At 46.0% G+C, this 18,832-nt stretch overlaps 1 protein-coding gene across 3 annotated transcripts in view; it reads right to left on the reverse strand.

Moving 5' to 3' along the window:
- dph1 (diphthamide biosynthesis 1) overlaps positions 1-18,832 on the reverse strand; it is a 277,432-nt gene that overhangs the window by 72,958 nt on the left and 185,642 nt on the right. For all 3 annotated transcript variants that reach the window (XM_007906191.2, XM_042338384.1, XM_042338385.1), the window contains one exon: positions 15,073-15,141. In XM_007906191.2, the coding sequence (XP_007904382.2) occupies positions 15,073-15,141 (69 nt within the window). The remainder of the gene's footprint in view (positions 1-15,072; positions 15,142-18,832) is intronic.

Genomic DNA, 18,832 nt, shown 5'->3' on the forward strand with positions numbered 1-18,832 from the left:
GGATGGCGATCAGGTTCAGATACACCGGGTGACTTTCTTCCTTCCAAACCCAGCGATGCTGAGGCTGACTGTAGTCTCAGTGCGTACCCATTGGAATGTCCTGTGGTTTGTACGGTGATGCCTTTGTCCACTAGGCCACACTGTGACCTTTTTAGGAGGGCGGTTGGCAGCGTTTCCTCATGAAAAACAAATCAAATTAAGCTCGTGGTGAGTTGATTTCGGTGGCAAGATGCCCGCTGTTGCAGTGTCCCCGTAATTGCCCCGTTAAATCATGTCTCAAATGTCGTGGGCCAGAGAGAGGAGATATCAGCCGGGGTTCCTGCTCTGGATCACTGTCTATTGACTTTCCTAGCGAGTCTGCTTGTGTGAACCTCAAGCATGGACAGGATTGGAGAAAGGAAAGTGAGTCAACGTTTCGGGTCCACAACCCTTCGTCAGAACAAGGACTGGGTTCGGCTGTGACGAATTCCAATTGCTGAAAGTTTATTGGTGCCCACTGCCAATTTTTAACATAAAGTGAGGTACTGGGAGCCTGTCAAGCTTCCGTGGAACCAAACCCCATGGAACAAAGCAAAGACATTTCCGACATGATCCCGAAGGCCTTCTGACGTGAAAGGCGCTATACAAATGTAATTTGTTGTTGTTGTTGTTATTGCTTGGGCAGAGCCAGGGTTACCCTAATCTTATGGGATGTGAAAGATGATGAGGGCGGAAGGCATGCAACTCACAGAGAATTGTGCTCCTGACTGAAACATAAACAGGAGCAACGGGATTCAGCCAGAACCATAGGCCCCGACTGCGGAGGACCTTTGCTGACCTTATTGAGCATTCACCTAATCATGCCACTGAATCCACTGATGGCAGCGGGTGGACATGGTTCAGTACTGCCAAAAGAACACAAGTTTGTTCAACTGGGAGTCAGGCTCCGAGGTCAAGAGAGATTCAACAGGATCCGTGTGATACATAATAATAATAATAATAATCCTTGCATTTGATATAGCGCTTTTCACGTCGGGAGGACGTCCCAAAGCGCTTCACAGAACACACTGTAAAGTGAATTGACTGTATATTTGTGGGCGAACGCGGCAGCCAATTGCGCACAGCAATGTCCCACAAACAGTCGTAGATTGAAAATGACCAATTTAGTATTGTTTTGGTTTTTTTTGGAGGGATTATTATTAGGCTCTGTGTGGAGTAAGGAAACTTGCCCGAGGTTTCGCCCTCTGCCTGGAATTGAACTCAGGTCTCTCACTTGCAAAGCGAGTGCTCTAACCACTGAGCTGCAGGACTCCACTACATGTGACCACTCTCATAACCGTCAACGTCTCACTGTCAGATACATCTCAACAACTCATTCTAATCCGAACCTCTGCTTACACACCAATTTATGGGACTCGGACACGTGATTCGAGATATATACAGTACAAGATGCACGCTATCCCTCCAGGCTGCTTGAGGCTGGAGCGTACATTGTACCACAATCATTATTAATAGTTAGGCACCCAAGATAAGCCAACACAAGAGCAGAGTTCATTTTAAGTATTCAGAATCAATTGGAGTTGAACTACTTGAGCAAGTCAAGAGGTGAGGCCTGCAGAGACCCCAGGGCTGAACACATTCAGTGCTTTTTACTTAATTTTCTAATTTCCTGCTGGTTTTCTTGTTCCCAGATGGAGCGGAGGTTAGGCGCATATTTAGAGCACAGTGTAACATCGGCTGAACACAGCATCTTTAATTAATGACTGTCAAGACAATTTATTCAACTGACAACTAGAGCGCTGGTGGATTGTGACATGACTGGCTGTGATTTACATTTCCACATTTCTGCTTAACTCTTTGGAGGGGACGATCTCACACGCAAACACACGAGGACACACGAACCTTCGAAAGTTTCCATCAGACGCGTATAAACAGGTGTGCAGCCCACCGCCCCCTCCCCTCTCCCTCCCCCTCCACTGTTCTTCTGAAACTAAAAATAACTGAGAACATTTAACAACGAAGAGACAAGGTAAGCTTGCTCTCAGCGAAAACTATCACTTGTAACTAATTCCATGTACCTTTCCATTAGAGCTTGAACTGCTCAGCTCACCAGAAAGATGTCACATTCTATCTCTGTGTGCGCAGGAAAGTAGTTTATTCTGAGACACTGAGAGAAGATTGCTTTTCCAATGCTGTCATCCGAACAGGAATTTACTACTATATTTAAACCTGTGTTTTAATAGAAGGACAGTTTGCTATGATGGTGGTAAGATACAACTTGCTTGCGGACAACTGTTTCTGCAACAATTTTCTTTCTTCACCCCCGATCTGCTGAAGATGTACTTGGATGTCAACAGTTACAGTTCATTCCAATGGCCCATTCTCCATATGTGAGCCAGGAAGTGAGTGTCTTTGCATTTGATATAGCATCTTTCGTGACATGTCTCAAAGCGCTTCACAGGACATTCTGTAATGTGTAATGACTGTATTTTGAAGGCAAACAGCTACGAAATGAATGACCAATTTTGTTTGGGGGGGATTGTTGGCCAGGACACTGGGAGAAACTCCCTTCTCCTTTCGGGGAGTGTCTTGGGATCTTGAACGTTCACCTGAACAGGCAGACATGACCTTGGTTTAATTCTCATCCAATGGGCGGCACCTCAAACAATGCAGCACACTCCCAGTACTGCACTGTGGCTTCAAAATCTCAACATGGGGCTCGAGCCCATAACTTTCTGGCTTATAGGTGAGAGAACTGCCAACCGATAGGGGACCTTCACAGCCAAGCCAAATCCCATGCCTTCCTCTGAGATCCACGTACATGGACTTCCAATATGGTGAAGGGGTTGTCCACAAATAATTGGCAGCAGAAATCTTGGGTAATTATTCCTACCCATGCCCTGTCTAGGGATACTGTCATCATTTGTGGTGGAGCAATGGCACTTAGCTAAAGGGACGCCAAGTTTGAGATTCTTAAAGCTGGCAGATTGCAGGAGGAATGGAAATCTGGCTAGCCCTCTCTTGCCTCTTTCAAGTTCCATCTAAAGACCTTCCTCTTTGACTGTGCCTTCGGCCACCCTCCCACCTCTACCCCCCCACCCCCGCCCCCCCACCCACTCCTGACCCCAACTCACAGCTCGGGTCCAAAAAACCTTAACTGTTCAGCGCACTGGGACATCTTTCCGATGTGAAGGCTGCTATACAAGTATAATTTGTTGTGGCTGTCAGTTCACCTCCCCCCACTCCCCCCCCTGACCCACTCCCCCACTCCTCCCTCCACCATTCTGATAGGAGACATGGAATAATTAACAGCTCCCTTTTGGCTCCTGGCTATCTGACAACGCTTTTCTCAATAATGCCGTTAATATATGTGTCCGCTGATCTGCTGCTACTCAGCATTGCAAATACAGAGGACAGCACCTTTGCAGATAATCAGATGAGATGCAAAAGTGTGAATTTTCAGCAGCTGCCAATAAAATTCTGTATTCACAGGGTTGTTAGCAGCTTGTCGGATCACACTGGATTAGATGAAGCTGCTGGTTGTCGCAGGATATACTGTCAAGCTCCATTGCTGCCTTTGCATTGAATATTAAAATCAGTCCTTTCAGTTTGGTGTCACACAATGTGTTGGCGAGAGCTTCCGATGCTGAATGGGATGCAACTGCTTTGGTGTCAGAAGTGGGTTTGCTGCTGAAACCCGCTGGGGGTGGGGGGGAGGGTGAGGCAGAAGTTCCAGAAAGCAAGGACAGAATGGCTGATGGTGAGGTGGGTTGTGCGAGGACGTGGGATGTTGAACTGAGTGGAGGGAATGGCTGGGGTGGAAGAGTTGCTGGAGTTCCAGAGGCAGGCTGGGTTGCCTGGTTGAGTCTGGCTTGGCTCAGACGTCTTCTTCCTTGCGCTCAGCACCCAAAGGCTGGCCAGCCTGACAGAGCTCACGGTCTAAGCATATAAAGAACAGTGGACTGCGAGGTGCCAGAGGGTTGCACCCAGCAGCAGCAGTTGGGGGGGGGGGGGGAGGAGGGAGAAGCAAGAAACAATGTGAAGGGAAGGGAAAGGATGTGGAAAAAAACAACCCTAAAACAACTTGTAAGAAAACAAGATGAGCTCAGAGCTATTGAAGTGCCAAGTTCAAGGACAGATGACGAGTGTTGTAACGCAAGTGTTTTCCCTCCTCCCCCCACTCCTACCCACCCCCCTCCTCACTGCTCCTCGCCCTGGTGTATTGTAATCAGCCAAAACCATAATCGTTTCAAAGCTTGGCTTCTAAATGTTGCTTCTAACAACACCTTTTTCATGCCAGTTTTCATCTATCAAGGTGGCTGCTCCTGACATTAGTTTGCTTGCCTGGAGTTGGTGGGACCTGTTTGAATGCATCCTGACTAACCTCACGTTAATAGTTTATTACGATTGAATTACATTACGTAGCGAGCCCAGGAAAGACTCTCTGCTGCTCAATGTATAGTCCAGGCCCTGAGTGCAGGACAGCTTATAAGAACATAACATATCAGGGAACAAGAAAGAACAAAGCCACTTTGCCCAGACCACATACGTTTCCCATCCCCATGGACTCAACTCAACATCTGAGATGTCCAGAAAGAGATGAATAACCACAAGTAAAGTTCCTGAGAGAAATAGTTGCAACCAATCAACGTAATACTCAACACTCTAGCATATCAGCTTGATACGACAGTACTATCTGCTGGTTGCTTTTTAGAGGGAATGTATGAAAGTGTGTCAGCCTGGCTCAGTTAGTTGCACTCTCGCCTCAGCCTGGGTTCAAGCCCCAGGTCAAGGATTCTGAACTCGCAGTCTAAGCTGATACTGCAATGCAGTGCTGGGGGTGGGGCGGGGGGGCTGGAGAGCTGCATTATCAGAGCTACTGTCCTTCAGATGAGATGTTAAACTGTGATGCCCATGTCCGCCTGCTCAGGTGGATGTTAAAGATCCTGTGGCACGAACTGTTCAAGAAGAGGAAGGTTCCATTCCCGCCAGGGCGAAACCTTGGGCAAGTTTCCTTACTCCACACGCTTGATAATAATTCCTCAAGAGAGAAAAAAAATAATAATTTGGTCACTCAATCCACGACTCTTTGTGGGACGCTGCTGTGCGCAATTGGCTGTCGTGTTTCGCCCACAAATATACAGTCAATTCATTTTACAGTATATTCTGTGAAGCGTTTTCAGACATCTAGAAGAAGTGAAAAGCGCTGTATCAAATGCAATTATTATTATTACTATGCAGAAAATAAACAACTTCTATACACAATTGAGGCTTTGTCATCTGTAAACTGTAGGAGTCCTCTCCTTCACATTTATGTAAAAGCCCAACATGGATCAGGCCAAAGACTCTTGACCATTTCTAAATATGTAAACCAAGGATACATCAAAATAACCCTCTTAGTGACCTCATTACTCACTCCTCCTAGCCAGATCTTGCATACACGAGGGAGAAGGGAACGTGTGAGAGGTGTGGGAGGAGAATAGGGAAAGTGAAATAGAAAGTTTGGAGGTTCATGTAGAGTATAAACACCGGCACAGACTGGATGGGTCGAATGCCCTAGTTCGGTACTCTACATTCTATGCATTTCCATGTAACTTTTTCATTTACCATCACTTTGTTTTCATACTGTCATGCCAAAGAATTTACCAATTTGCTAATTTCCCCCATTAATTCTCTAGGATCTTCTTTCAACTCTTCAATTGTAGAACTTGATCAAATGCCTATTGAAAATCAAAGCAAACTGTATCCACTGGATAGCTCTCATCCACTAATTTAATTTTCTCCTCAAAGAATTATAGTAATTTGTGAGGCATGACATGACCTATTGCTTCTCAAGCCAAGGCCTCTGTTCCCTCTAGATGAACACTCCCAACATCCCATAAAAAACTGCTCCACCCACCTACATCCGCAACTCATCTGACGGCCTCCGCCACTTCAAACAATTCCAGTTTCCTGGCTCTGACCGTCTCCTTCATACGATGGATGTTCAGTCCCTCTACACCCCTGTCCCCCACTAGGGCGAAACCGTAGGCAGGTTTCCTTACTCCACACGCCACTGTTTATCCAGCAGTAAGTAGGAACCCGGTTGTTAGTCGATTGGCGGATCACTTTTCTGGGGGTAATAATCCCCTTAAAAAAAATGTGGTCACTCAATCCATGACTGGGACACTGCTGTGCAATTGGCTGCCGCGTTTCGCCCACAAAATATAAAGTCAATTGATTCTACAGTACATTCTGTGAAGCGCTTTGAGACGTCTAGAAGACATAATAAGGCACAATATCAAATGCAAGGATTATTATTATTTATTATTAACTCACTTTCCTCCCTCCATAGATGCTGCCTGATCTGCTAAGTGTTCCCACTGAATTCTGTTTTTATTTCAGATTTCCAACATCTGCAGTACTGCATTTTGCCTTTAACATAAAAATAATGTACTTTAGAGTGTTGGAAACACAGAAAGGCACTGTATCTACTCCTTAAACAGAAGCAAAGAGCTTTGGTCTGTGTATACGCGATCAGTTGAAGGCTGTCGCCCTTTCTCAGATGATGTGATCCTTGTGCATTTGCTACACACCGACTGTCTGACAGGGAAGCACTCAGTAATTGAGGATTACTTAGAAACTAATACCCTGAAGCAGCTCCGTGTTTAAATATCTATCAGTTACCTTCTCCTCTAATGCTAAAGTATCGCTCCCCGTAAACTTAATCCTGCCCTGTAAATCCTGCCCTGTAAAACACACATTGGCTTTAAGAAGCCGTCCAGCAAGATTTGTGACAATAAGCACTAGGCCCGTCCGTCAATCCAAGATGGCCAACTCAATACTGATCCATATAGGCAATTTAGATCTTGGCCCTAAGCAAGAGAGATGCAATTAAACACATATTAAATAAGCGAAGTGCTCTTTACAAACAATGTAGTCAGCCGTCCTGATGTTAGCTCTGCTGCAGACCAAGTCTGTTTGCTGATACTTTTCCATTTACTTTCAGCTGAACAGTGCCAGCAGGTTTATTTAGTGCAATGGTACAAATGTGCTACAGGGAACAGAGATCACACTTCCGCCAATAATACTCCTTTCCTGATCCTCTCAATTTAGCATCTCAAATTGCTCCTGCCACTGCCATTACTAGTGACAGAGACAACCAACAACAACACCTTGCATTGACACAGCGCCTTCCACGCATATGCAGCTCAAGCTCCTCTCTTCAAGCACAAGTATGGAACAGTTTGCTGTTTTTCAAAGTCCAAGTCGCACAGCACCAAAAGGTCGCAACCCAATTACTCTTCATCGAAATCCTAGGTCAAAAAAAAAACCTATCCATACCTACCAATAGAGTTGTATGGACCTACCATTACCTGAATTAGATTTGCTAAAATCCTTTCTCTCCATTTTTTTCAGGGCTCCCCAGAGAATGAGCCATTCTCCAAGCCAGAGTACACGTGAGTGATGATGATGATGAGCCTCCAGGCCTTGGACTATTACTCAGTTGGGAACACACCCTGGCTTAACCACCCTCCAACGTCTCCTCCCTCGTTTTAGACAACAGCAGCAACAAGTTACATTTACATGGTGCCTTTCACATCAGGAGGACGTGTCAAGATGCTGAGCAGTCAGGGATCCGCACCCGAAATGGTGGTTAGGATCAGGAGGGATGGAGGGCGGGGAGGGTAGGGGTAGAAGGGTGACTGAAGGCATGGTCGAAGAGGAGGGTCTTGAGACTGGTCTTGAAAGAGGCAAGGGAGGGGGCGAGGTGGAGGGTCTGTGGGATGGAGTTCCAGAGCGTGTAGGCAGAGAGGCTGAAGGCCCGCCCGCCAAAGGTGGACAGAGTAACATGAAGCAGGCCAGAGTCCACTGAGCGGAGGGAGCGGACAGGTTGACAGGGGGGAGGTTAGGAGGTCACAGAGGTAAGGAGGAGCAAGGCCGTGGAGACGTTGATGAGATTGAGAAACTCTGCACCAAGGAAGACTTGGCGCCACATGACCAATACTCCTTCCTATTCATTTAATGCCCCAAATTCCTGTTTACGGCCACGCTGCGCTCCTCACGTCTTCTCGACCGGGTAACTTTCCAATGATAAGGTGACCTGACACCTCTTGTACAGCCGCCATCAAGCATCAATCATATTCCAAAGTCAATTGGCGACTGGGCAAATTCCCTAATGTCCCATCTTTTCTTCTGGGCCACCAGCCAATGCATTGAGAAGAGATGCTATCCAAACCGCATCCCTGCAGCTCCTTGCTTTTTCCAATAAGGTGCTGAGTTTGTCAACACTCTAATCGATGTCCCTTAGGCTTTTCCAAATTGATTGCACGATATTTTACAAGTTACTTAAATGGAAGTAGCTTACAGTGATTTCCTCTTGTCTACCAATTCTGAGGTCAATTAGTGCCAACAGCCACTTGCGCTCACTCACACAGCACCTTTCACTTGTGACTGAAATCTCAAAGTGCTTCGCGAAAACAACGGGAATTGCCGAGAAGGGAGGAAAGCTGGAGGAACTTGAATGTGCTGACCGATCGCACGGTCAGAGATAGGTTTTCAAGAGGGTTTTTTAGAGGTAGGGAGAGCGAAGAGGCAAGACAAACAGATTTGGGGAGTGAGCGCTAATGAATAGTGGAAATCCTGACAATAATAATAATAATTCTTGCATTTCATATAGCGCCTTAATATCCTAGGAAAGGCGATCTGTCAATCGACTAACAACTGGGTTCCTACTTACTGCTGGGTAAACAGAGGTGTGTGGAGTAAGGAAACTTGCCTAAGGTTTCGCCCTGCCCGGGATCGAACCCAGGTCCTCTCGTTTGTGAGGCGAGTGCTCTCAGGACTCTTTAACATCCTGAGCTGTATTCCTCAGGCATCAAGCACTCCCACTTCAGGTACCACATGCAGAGGAAAGATTGCTCCACTCTGCCCCAGCAAAGTTCCCTAACCAAGCCTCAGAAGTCCACCCCGGCCCCCTCCCCACTCCACAACCCCCGCCGCTCCCCCAACACAACACAAATGCAGATTTTTTTCATTTCCCACTGCGCCATCCTCGTTTCCTGTCCGGGTGAGATTGCCATCCGGGAAGGAAGAGTAGAGTTCAATGTATGGCCCGGGTCACGGCAATGAAAGGACACCAGTACCTTGAACCTTTATACAATTCGGAATTTCATAAATTATCTTTTTCTGTCCACACATTTAAGGACTTGGCAGAGGATAACTATGAATTTGTTTTAATTTATTTTAAATTGGGCTCTTTACAGATAACTAAACGGGTCAAAAGAGCAGCGGGGCAGGAAGGCTTTGTATTGTGTTGATTGCTCCATTATGCTTGGAATTACGGAGTGGGTCCTGACTCTGGCCTACGTGTTATCTCGGCAGACTATAGCTCGCCAAAATTGCTACAAAGTGTAAGAGAGCTTTTCATTTTAGTCCCCTTTGCATATCCTCAAGAGCTTTGATTAAAGATTAAAGGGGTGACAAGTTCAGCTGGCAACTCTTTCAGCCGGAGAAGCAGCTCCGATGCGGAATCGGGAGTCAGCCTGGCCAATTCCCTGGAGGCCCCAAGCATTGGTTACTGAGCGAAGGGAAGTGGTCGCGATTCTCTTTCCCCTTTTAAGCAACCTTTCGTGGATACTCCTTCATCTTTAAGCTGAAATATATACACAGCGAGAACTATTAGAGGCCCTGAATAATAGAGAGGTTTCATCCGGTGTAAAAAAAAGCATCAAAGGTGAGGCTTCGAGAAGTCTGTACTTGTGCGTTTTCCAAACACATTTGATCGAGGGAGATTCTAATTTTCTGCTATAATTGGTAGGTAGAGCCTGAGAGAACATGTTCTGGTCAGTGTTTCTGTAACGTTGCTAAATGCTCATAAAAATCAGAGTGAACAAAGTAGATATTTGGTTCGTTGGCCTGTTCCACCGATAAATTCTTGAGAGAGACGGTCATCTTCATGGTTGCTTTTTGTGGCTTAATCCTATGCCCGCTGATACTGCTCACCAGACAACACAATGAGAGGCTCCCTAAAGATTGGAGCAACAATTGGACCAGCTGAGGCTCTTCAGTCTTGATAGTAACATCTTGTCGGGGGGGGGGTAAGAGCTTACTTCATACCTAATAGTATATAACATTTTAAGTGGGATTTAGAAACTAACCCCAGAACGATACTTTTGGATGCACCGAGACAGCAGATCAAGAGGACACAGGTTAAGGGTTACAAAAGGCAATTTTAAGTATGTCAAGGCATCGAGAAGTAATGATCCCTCAAAAAATATATAATAATAATTTGGTCACTCAATCCACGCCTGTTTGTGGGATTGGCTGCCGCGTTTCGCCCACAAATATACAGTCAATTCACTTTACAGTATATTCTGTGAAGCGCTTTGGAAGGATTATTATTATCATTATCATTGAGTATGACTTTACTCAATGGATAAATAACGACTGGAAAATCTGACTAGGAAGGGTGGTTGAGGCCAAGATCCTAGGACTCATTTGAAAATAACAACTTGATGCTGTGATGGCAAGCCTGCACAGTAGGCATTCTGGAAGGGCGAGATCGAATTGGCCAAAGGAACTTCTTCATCTTGTGATCATTATTCAGTTTAATATCTCGGTTGGAATGCTGAGATCCAATGATTATCCTGTGAAATAACCAAATTCTGGTTAGCTCAGATGGCTGCACACTGCACTTTGGGTTCAAAGATACAGCGTTTGAAAACCGTTGGGTCCACATAGCCCTTCACCCTTTTAAGGACTAAAAAATGCATCATTGCTAAAAAAATACGTGTGGGCAAGTGCAGAAATGTCTGAAGTGAGACAAGCCTGGCACGGTTACATAGTCCTGTAGTGTTGATGGTTCGCCAATGAATAACACTCACGCGACCCTCTCAATTGGAGGTGCAGACATGCTCATAACTCTGCAAGACAAAGTTCTGTTGGGTAGGGAAGCCAATTCGGAGAAGCATCGAGCGGTGGAGCTACCAATTTCAAAGTAAAAGACTTTGAATTTTCAAGGATTGATGTTAGAACATACCACAACCTGTACATCTCAACACATCCATACAGATGCCAGACTTAAAACAGCCAGCAAAGTGCAGTCTACGATTCTTTCAATTTCTGTGCCTATTTAAACAAAGCACCTGATAAAAGCAAGTGGATTTGTGATTGCACAGATATAGGTATCTTAAGAGACCCAACAATTGAATGGTAAGAGTTATGGATCAGAAAGGCTTTAAGCTCTGCCTCCTTTTTTTTATATAAAACAATCCTCACATAATTTCTTCACTCAATTCCCTGCCACTAGGCACAGTGTTGTAGGTCAGTTATGATGATATACACATGTCCTGGCACAGCCATTACTTTGTTTGCAAATTTAAAGAGCATGGCGATGGCGAGAGAGATCCCTGGGTGAGAACTCTGCAGATCAGTGGTCACAGAAACCGCAACACCTCAAACAAGTTTCAGCCCAGACACTAAGAAGCGTTTCTTTACACGGAGGGTAATTAAAGGCTGAAAAGGGCCACCAGGATGGGTAGCTGAGACCAGAACGCTGGCCTGACCTGAGAGCCAGCTTGATGCTAGACGATGGGTTAGGTATTCTGGAAGGATGAGAACAAATGGGATGAAGGGAAGGAAGTTCTTCCCCCAAACCTCTTTTATGATCTTTTTGTGGAGTCCTGTATCGCAAGCGAGAGACATGAGTTCAATGCAGGGTGAAATGTTGGGTAAGTTTCCTGTTTACCGAGCAGTAAGTAGGAACCCGGTTGTCGATTGGCAGATCGCTTTTCTGGGGATAATAATTCCTTCAAAAACAATAATAGTTTGGTCACATGGCTGTTTGTAGGACGCTGCTGTGCGCAATTGGCTGCCGCGTTTCGCCCACAAATATAGAATCAATTCACGTTACAGTATATTCTGTGAAGCGCTTTGTAGACTTCTCGAAGACGTGATATAGCGCTATATCAAATGCAAGGATTATTATTATAATAATTATTATTATTTTGTGAGATCTCTTACCCCAGGCAGATGTTTAGATATCTACTTGGCTGGATGTTAGCAAAAGCCTTGCCTGCATTCAGAAAAGCTCACCAATGGTACAAGTCCGATTCAGACTCAAATCAGACTGTTCCTCATGCGACCCCAATTCACATCAACTTCACAATTCTATTGGATAATAAATCAGGGGTAGAGTGTGGGCTCACCACCCAGCGCACTGTTGCCCAACTTGGGAGAGGCACCGCATGATGGAAAACAGATCTAGGGTTTATTTTGGCCACAAATTACATGACAAATCAGTGTCACGAAACCTGCTGTCCACAACGGCTTTTGAAGAGGATGAAGAATGGCTCTGGGATTCAGCACAAGTCATTGACCCACATAGAAAGGGTGAATTCTCTTGAAACTTTGAAGACAACTTTATACGGCATTGTTTGGAATGCTCCTGACACAATATGTGTGCTGTTTCCTGAGCAACTTTGCTGCAAACGAGAATCTTCAAGTTTATCACTTCTGGCAGCAAGAGGAACAATAAGGGCCGGAGCCGTCAAGCCTCATCTTAGGCGTCTCGTTTCTTGTCAGTGTCAAGTGCCAATGTTGAAAGGTCTCCCTCCGAGATGAAAGTCCTTGCAGGGCTCACTGAAAGTGCGCTACAGAACGAATTCATCGCAAGACGTTCAATTGATGAAAAATAAAAGGGCACACTGACATTCCGCGAGCTGTTGGCAGATGCTGGTTGATCAATGGTCGTTTCATCCTTTTGTTTTTAATGGAAAGCAATGACAAATCTCGCGGGCGTGACAAATGGCTAAAAATAAAAGCCGGAAACCCTCATTTTACCTCATGCAAGTTCACCTCAGGGCTTTTTGCGAATCGTCTCATAGGGTACAGTCTTTTATATTCCAAATGATTCAACGAATATCGAATAACTATTATTCACCACAGTTGGCTATCAGGCCTTCAGCTTTTCTGCACACGCCCTCTAGAATTACATTGCAGACTCCTTCTGCCCTGCCCTCGACCAATTTTGTTGTTGTTGTTGGGACATCCTTCCGATTTGAAAGGCTCTATGTCAATGTAATTTGCTGTTGTTGCGACGACACTGGTCAGGGTTTGTATGGATTGTATGGAAATGCAGGTGGGAGTAGTTTGATGGATTAAAAGACTCACATAAGAGATATATACTGCACAATGTTATCTGCGTGTGTCAGCCTGGCTCAGTTGGCAGCACTCTCGTCACCAAGACAGAAGGTTGTGGGTTCAAGCCTCATCTTGGGACTTTTAACTCAGGTAGTCTGGGCTGACACTCCAATGCTGGGGTGTGCTGCAATGTTGAGGTGCCGTCCATCAGATTAGACGTTAAATCATTGTTAAACTGTTCAGGTGGGGGTTAACAACCCCGCAGCTTGTAGAGATTAATAATCTCTGCATTTGATGTAGCGGCTTATCACGTCTTCAAGACGTCTCAAAGCGCTTCGCAGACTACACTGTAAAGTGAACAGACTGTATATTTTGTGGGCGAAACGCGGCAGCCAATTGCGCAAAGCAGCGTCCCCACAAACAGTCGTGGGCTGAAGTGACTAATTTGAGATCAGGGAGTTTCTCTCAGTCAGTTTCCTGGCCACCAATCCCCCAAATAAAATTGGTGGGACCTTGCAGTGCGCAAATTAGGTGCTGCACTTGTCTACAAGACACAGTCACTAAGCATTACATTAAATGCTGCGAAGCACTTTGAGACATCCTCCCTCCCAAGGCTTTCCCTATTGTGTAACAGCACCAATGCACTAAATAAGCCTGTCAACTGGTCGGGGATCTTTATGGGCAGCCAAAGGTTTCCACAGGATCTCATACATTCTGTGGAATTTACGGTGTCTCCAGTGGCCAAGAGATGTCATGAAATGTTCTTAAAAATTACTTGTCTCTGGGTCCAGCGTTTTACTGCAGTTTTCCATGGGCACCATTCACCCTCTGATACAACACTCAATGGCCATTATTCCTGTGCAAGTCTTGACAGTACAGACCGGAAGGTTGGCGAGCTGCAGAGGGACATCACTCCTAAGCTCAGCCTTGTCCTCACCTGATGCCCACGCGCCAATTGCCCAGACGCTGCGATGTTTTAAATGGAATTACACCTCAAAGTCACGGCCGTGGGCACTGGATTGCAGGATAACAGGAGAGCCTCTTCTAACTCCTCTATCTTGCGGTGCTTCCCGGGCAAGTCTGCAATATATAAACTTCGGGAAACACTTAGTGGCTTCAGAAGCACCGGCAACGGCTTCCCGAGGTGAGGCTTCATCCAGCCTTTGCGCACAGCAGCAACCAGGAGTCCTCCTCACCCTCGCCTGCAGCTTTCGCTCCCAGACGCTAACCCGCGTTTAATGTCGCTAGATAAATGCAAGTTGTTGGTGTTGTTGTTTCTGTTGGCCAGCATGTCTGGAGTGTCCGTGGCCAGAAGATTAAACAATGTGCTGTCGGAACTGAATGCCCAACCATGTGCACTTACCTGTCTGTGTGTTTGCACACGGATGTGCTTACATGTCTGTGAGTTTGCACACGGATGTGCTTACGCGTCTGTGTGTTTGCACACGGATGTGCTTACGCGTCTGTGAGTTTGCACACGGATGTGCTTACACGTCTGTGAGTTTGCACACGGATGTGCTTACGCTTCTGTGTTTGCACACGGATGTGCTTACACGTGTGCAAGTTTCACACACGTGAGTTTACACATTCTTGAACTTCTCCTAAAAAGAAATGCCGCTCTCTCCTCCCACCCCTCCTCCCCACCCCCCCAACCCTCCCCCCCCCCACACCCACTGCCCCAACTTGACACAAGATCACATCTAACACTGAACCATTATGCCACTTTGGGCATTAGTCAAATTGAATAAGATACAACCTGACAGAACACCCTTCAAACTAGATTCAAAGCTAACATTAGAACGACTGGAGGGCTGAGAATTTGACCGTTTATTCAGTCAGTGAAAGGGTTAAAAACGATATCAATCCAAGCACACACTGGAAATAAACTTCAAACGCAGGGCCATCCACTCTCCCTCCCTCCCTCCCACACCACCCCCAGACCACTCAGCACAGCACAGAAACAACACTCACCTGTATGCCTGGATACCTGGGTTAGCGATCATAATGGACTCCAGGTGAAACCGCCCGTCACCGAGGTAACTGTAAGGAGAAAAGAACGCACGTGTTGGATTAGTGCTGACGTGTGCCTCGCATTCCCTGCTCAGACACGCACATTAATCACCCCCGCTGTGGCCAGGTACGCACTGTGCTCGGAAACCACGTCAGTCCTGCAAACGTCACCCAACAGGCAACGAGCAGAGACTTCACCGTAAACCAACAGAATGGAGAATGGTCACATCTGCAGATCAATGGACACACGAGAGTGGTTTAATATCTGTATCACTGGCTCCCCTGATGGTTGGGTGAGTATTTGCCCTGCAAATAAAAATTTTGTTTTCTTAATTTAGTGTACCTCACTTGCGGTAGCCATTCCGACAGGCAATGTGTGTGTGTGTGTGTGCATATATACACCTGCCTGCTGAGTATATTTGCACCTGTGTGTATTTGTGAGTTTATGTGTGTAGGACCACAGTTAGAATATTGTGCAAGGCAGCGGGATTGAGGGAGAGCGTTGCAGAGTTTCGGGGCATGGTGGCTGAAAGCCCGGCCTCCAATGGTGGAACGGAGGGACACGAGGGACAAGTCGAGCGGAAGCAATGGGTAGTGGAGTGGGGAGAAAGCAATACTGAGGAACAAGAACTGGAAATTCCTGGAAAGAAGCTTTACATTTACCATGTGTACAGCAGATGCTTACGAGTGTTGGCACCAAGAAGAAATGCACATTAAGGGGTCCTGTAGCTCAGTGGTTAGAGCACTCGCTTTGCAAGCGAGAGACCTGAGTTCAATTCCCGGCAGAGGGCGAAACCTTGGGCAAGTTTCCTTACTCCACACAGAGCCTAATAATAATCCCTCCAAAACCAACAACAATAATAAATTGGTCATTTTCAATCTACGACTGTTTGTGGGACATTGCTGTGCGCAATTGGCTGCCGTGTTCGTCCACAAAGTGTGTTCTGTGAAGCGCTTTGGGACGTCCTCCCGACGTGAAAAGCGCTATATCAAATGCAAGGAATATTATTATTATTATTATTAACACACAAGCTCAGTTATGGACCTCTTTCCAGTCTGGCTGTGGGCCAATTTGGTTACATATGTATTTCTCCGTCAGGGGTCCTGGCTGCCACTACCTTCAGCTGAGATACCAGGAGAGTTTGCCAGACATTAGCAGAACCTGATGTTGATTGTGCCTCTCCGTTCTCCTGTAAGAGTTCTGCCCCTTATTGCAACGTGATTCTTTTTGCACTCCAGCCTGTGGATGAGAAGGTCAGGCTAATCTAAAGGGTGGGTGACCTTGGCCACTGTCAGGGTTGTGGCTGGTTGATGCTTTATAATAATAATAATAATACTACTACTAATAATCCTTAATCCTAATCCTTGCATTTGATATAGCGCTTTTCACGTCTTCTCGACGTCTCAAAGCGCTTCACAGAATATACTGTAAAGTGAATTGACTGTATGTTTTGCGGCCGAAACGCAGCAGCCAATTGTGCACAGCAGCGTCCCACAAACAGTCGTGGATTGAAGTGACCGTTTTTTTTTTTGAAGGTATTACCCCCAGAAAAGCGATCCGCCAATCGACTAACAACCGTGTTTTTACTTACTGCTGGTAAACAGAGGCGTGTGGAGTAAGCAAATTTGCCCAACGTTTCGCCCCGTCGGGAATCGAACCCAGGTCCTCTTGCTTGCGAGGCGAGTGCTCTAACCACTGAGCTACAGGACTCCACACTTTTAGTGAAAGAAGGGCTGCTGCAAACTCTCATGAAACTGCCCCTGGAAGGTGGAGGTAGTGGGAGCCAAAGAGAAGCATTGTGGCCATGCAGTGCTCAATATCAAGAACAACAACAACTTGCATTTATACGCCTTTCACGAGGGGTGGCGTCCTGGAGCGCTTAACAGTGGCAGAATTTGACCCCGAGCAAGGGGCGGGGGGGAGGAGGTGACTGTAAGCATGATCAAAAATGAAAGTCTTCAGGTGGGATCTGATAGTGGGGAGGGAGGGGGTGAGGTGGAGGGATTGAGGGAGAGAGTTCCAGAGCTTAGGGGCGTAGTGACTGAAAGCGTGGCCGGGGATGGTGGAGCGGAGGGGGCGAGGGACAAACAGGAGGTCGGAGCCAGCTGAGCGGAGGCAGCGGGTGTTGGAGTGGGGGGTGCAAGCAGATCGGGAAGAAGCCCGCAGAGCGCATTTTGAGAAAATATGGGAAGCACGAGGACCTTCAATTCACTCTGGAGTTGGGTACTCTCCAAGCAGAGTGGCATCTTGATAAAGCCTATATAAATGCAAGTATTATTATTGTTATTATTATTATTATAATAAAACATCAACCAGCAAGTGGCGGCAGATGTGTTATTCGGAGCAGGTGGAAAAAAAGAGCCACAGACCACACGTAGGAGCAAAGCACAAGACAAAATAAAATATGAAGGATGGGGGGGGGGAAGGAACACAACTTGTTCCTCGGTAGTTTTGGCAGCTGCTTTCTCCCAGCCAATAGACTGACAAAAGCTCATCCAACCGAGTCGGAAAGCAATCCGGTGATGGACAGCCTTGAACCTTCTGCTAGGACATCCTGGGCTTCCATTGCTCAGAGCTTTGCGCAGGACGTGGCCCAGGTGTCACTCATTTCGGAGTTAAAAAAACCAACCCTCCAGCAAAAAAAAAAAATGTCTTTGTGAATATAAAGAAAAACGATCTCTTTCAACTTGGGTATGTTACCCTCAGTCGGAGATTGTACTCCGAGCACATTTATTACATTTACATTAAGATCTGAGTGACAAGCCCCGTCACTATCGGGGTGAAATACCTGTTATTACACACATTTAAATTGTCACATTTTACTTCTGCTGTAAAATTAAAGATTCCAAATGATATCCTAACGCTGGGGAAATTGCACATTCGAGCAGCCACAGTTTCACCTTTTATTACCGGCTACGTTTCAATATTTCAGCGAACATATAAAAAAATGTTTTAAAAAAATTATATATTGAGTGGGGGGAGGGGAGAGTGGTGGGGGTGGAGGCGAGCGAGAGAAATTGGTAGTTAATGATAAATATAGTGTACTTGAACCAGCCGAGGCAATGGTGCAATGTAATCTTCCATATAAATATTGTATTCAGTCATGTGCATACATTATACATATATCTATATATCTATATATCTATATTTAAGAGCTTTTGAGATGTCCTACCAACGTGAAAGGCACAACTATATAAATGTAAATTGTATTGTATTAAGGATTGCAGGTAATTAATATTCAATGCACATTGAATATGGGGCTCGTGAAACTAAGAGATATATTTCTGAGGAGAACCTCCAACTAGTAAGTGAAAGATAGCAGTATGTCCTCTGATAGAAATTCCAGCTCGTCTTAGCCTGTAGGAAGGTTTTGTCCTTAAAATTTAAGATTGTGCAGGATTGTGGCAGAGGTGATGGGTGAAAATATTCTTTACGGGGGGCAGTAAAACACAATTAAAGGGTCAGTCCACTTCAAGACAACAACGTGCATTTATGGCGTGCCAGATGGCGTCTTGGAGTGCTGCTGGCTTGACTGACAGGTTCATCGAGGTGAGGACATCCAGACGAGTAACCTGTAGAACCAGACGGACACGCCAACATGTTGGGAGAGGGGCAAGAAGGGCCGGTGGGTTTGGGGCTGCTCAGAGGACTGGCTGTGGTCCTCCTCGGGGCTCAGGGATTTCCCCTCCCAGCTCCCCTTAAAGAGGTGACTGTAATACT

This window comes from Callorhinchus milii, unplaced genomic scaffold, assembly GCF_018977255.1.
Source record: "Callorhinchus milii isolate IMCB2004 unplaced genomic scaffold, IMCB_Cmil_1.0 Scaffold10, whole genome shotgun sequence".
Lineage (NCBI taxonomy): Eukaryota > Metazoa > Chordata > Chondrichthyes > Chimaeriformes > Callorhinchidae > Callorhinchus > Callorhinchus milii.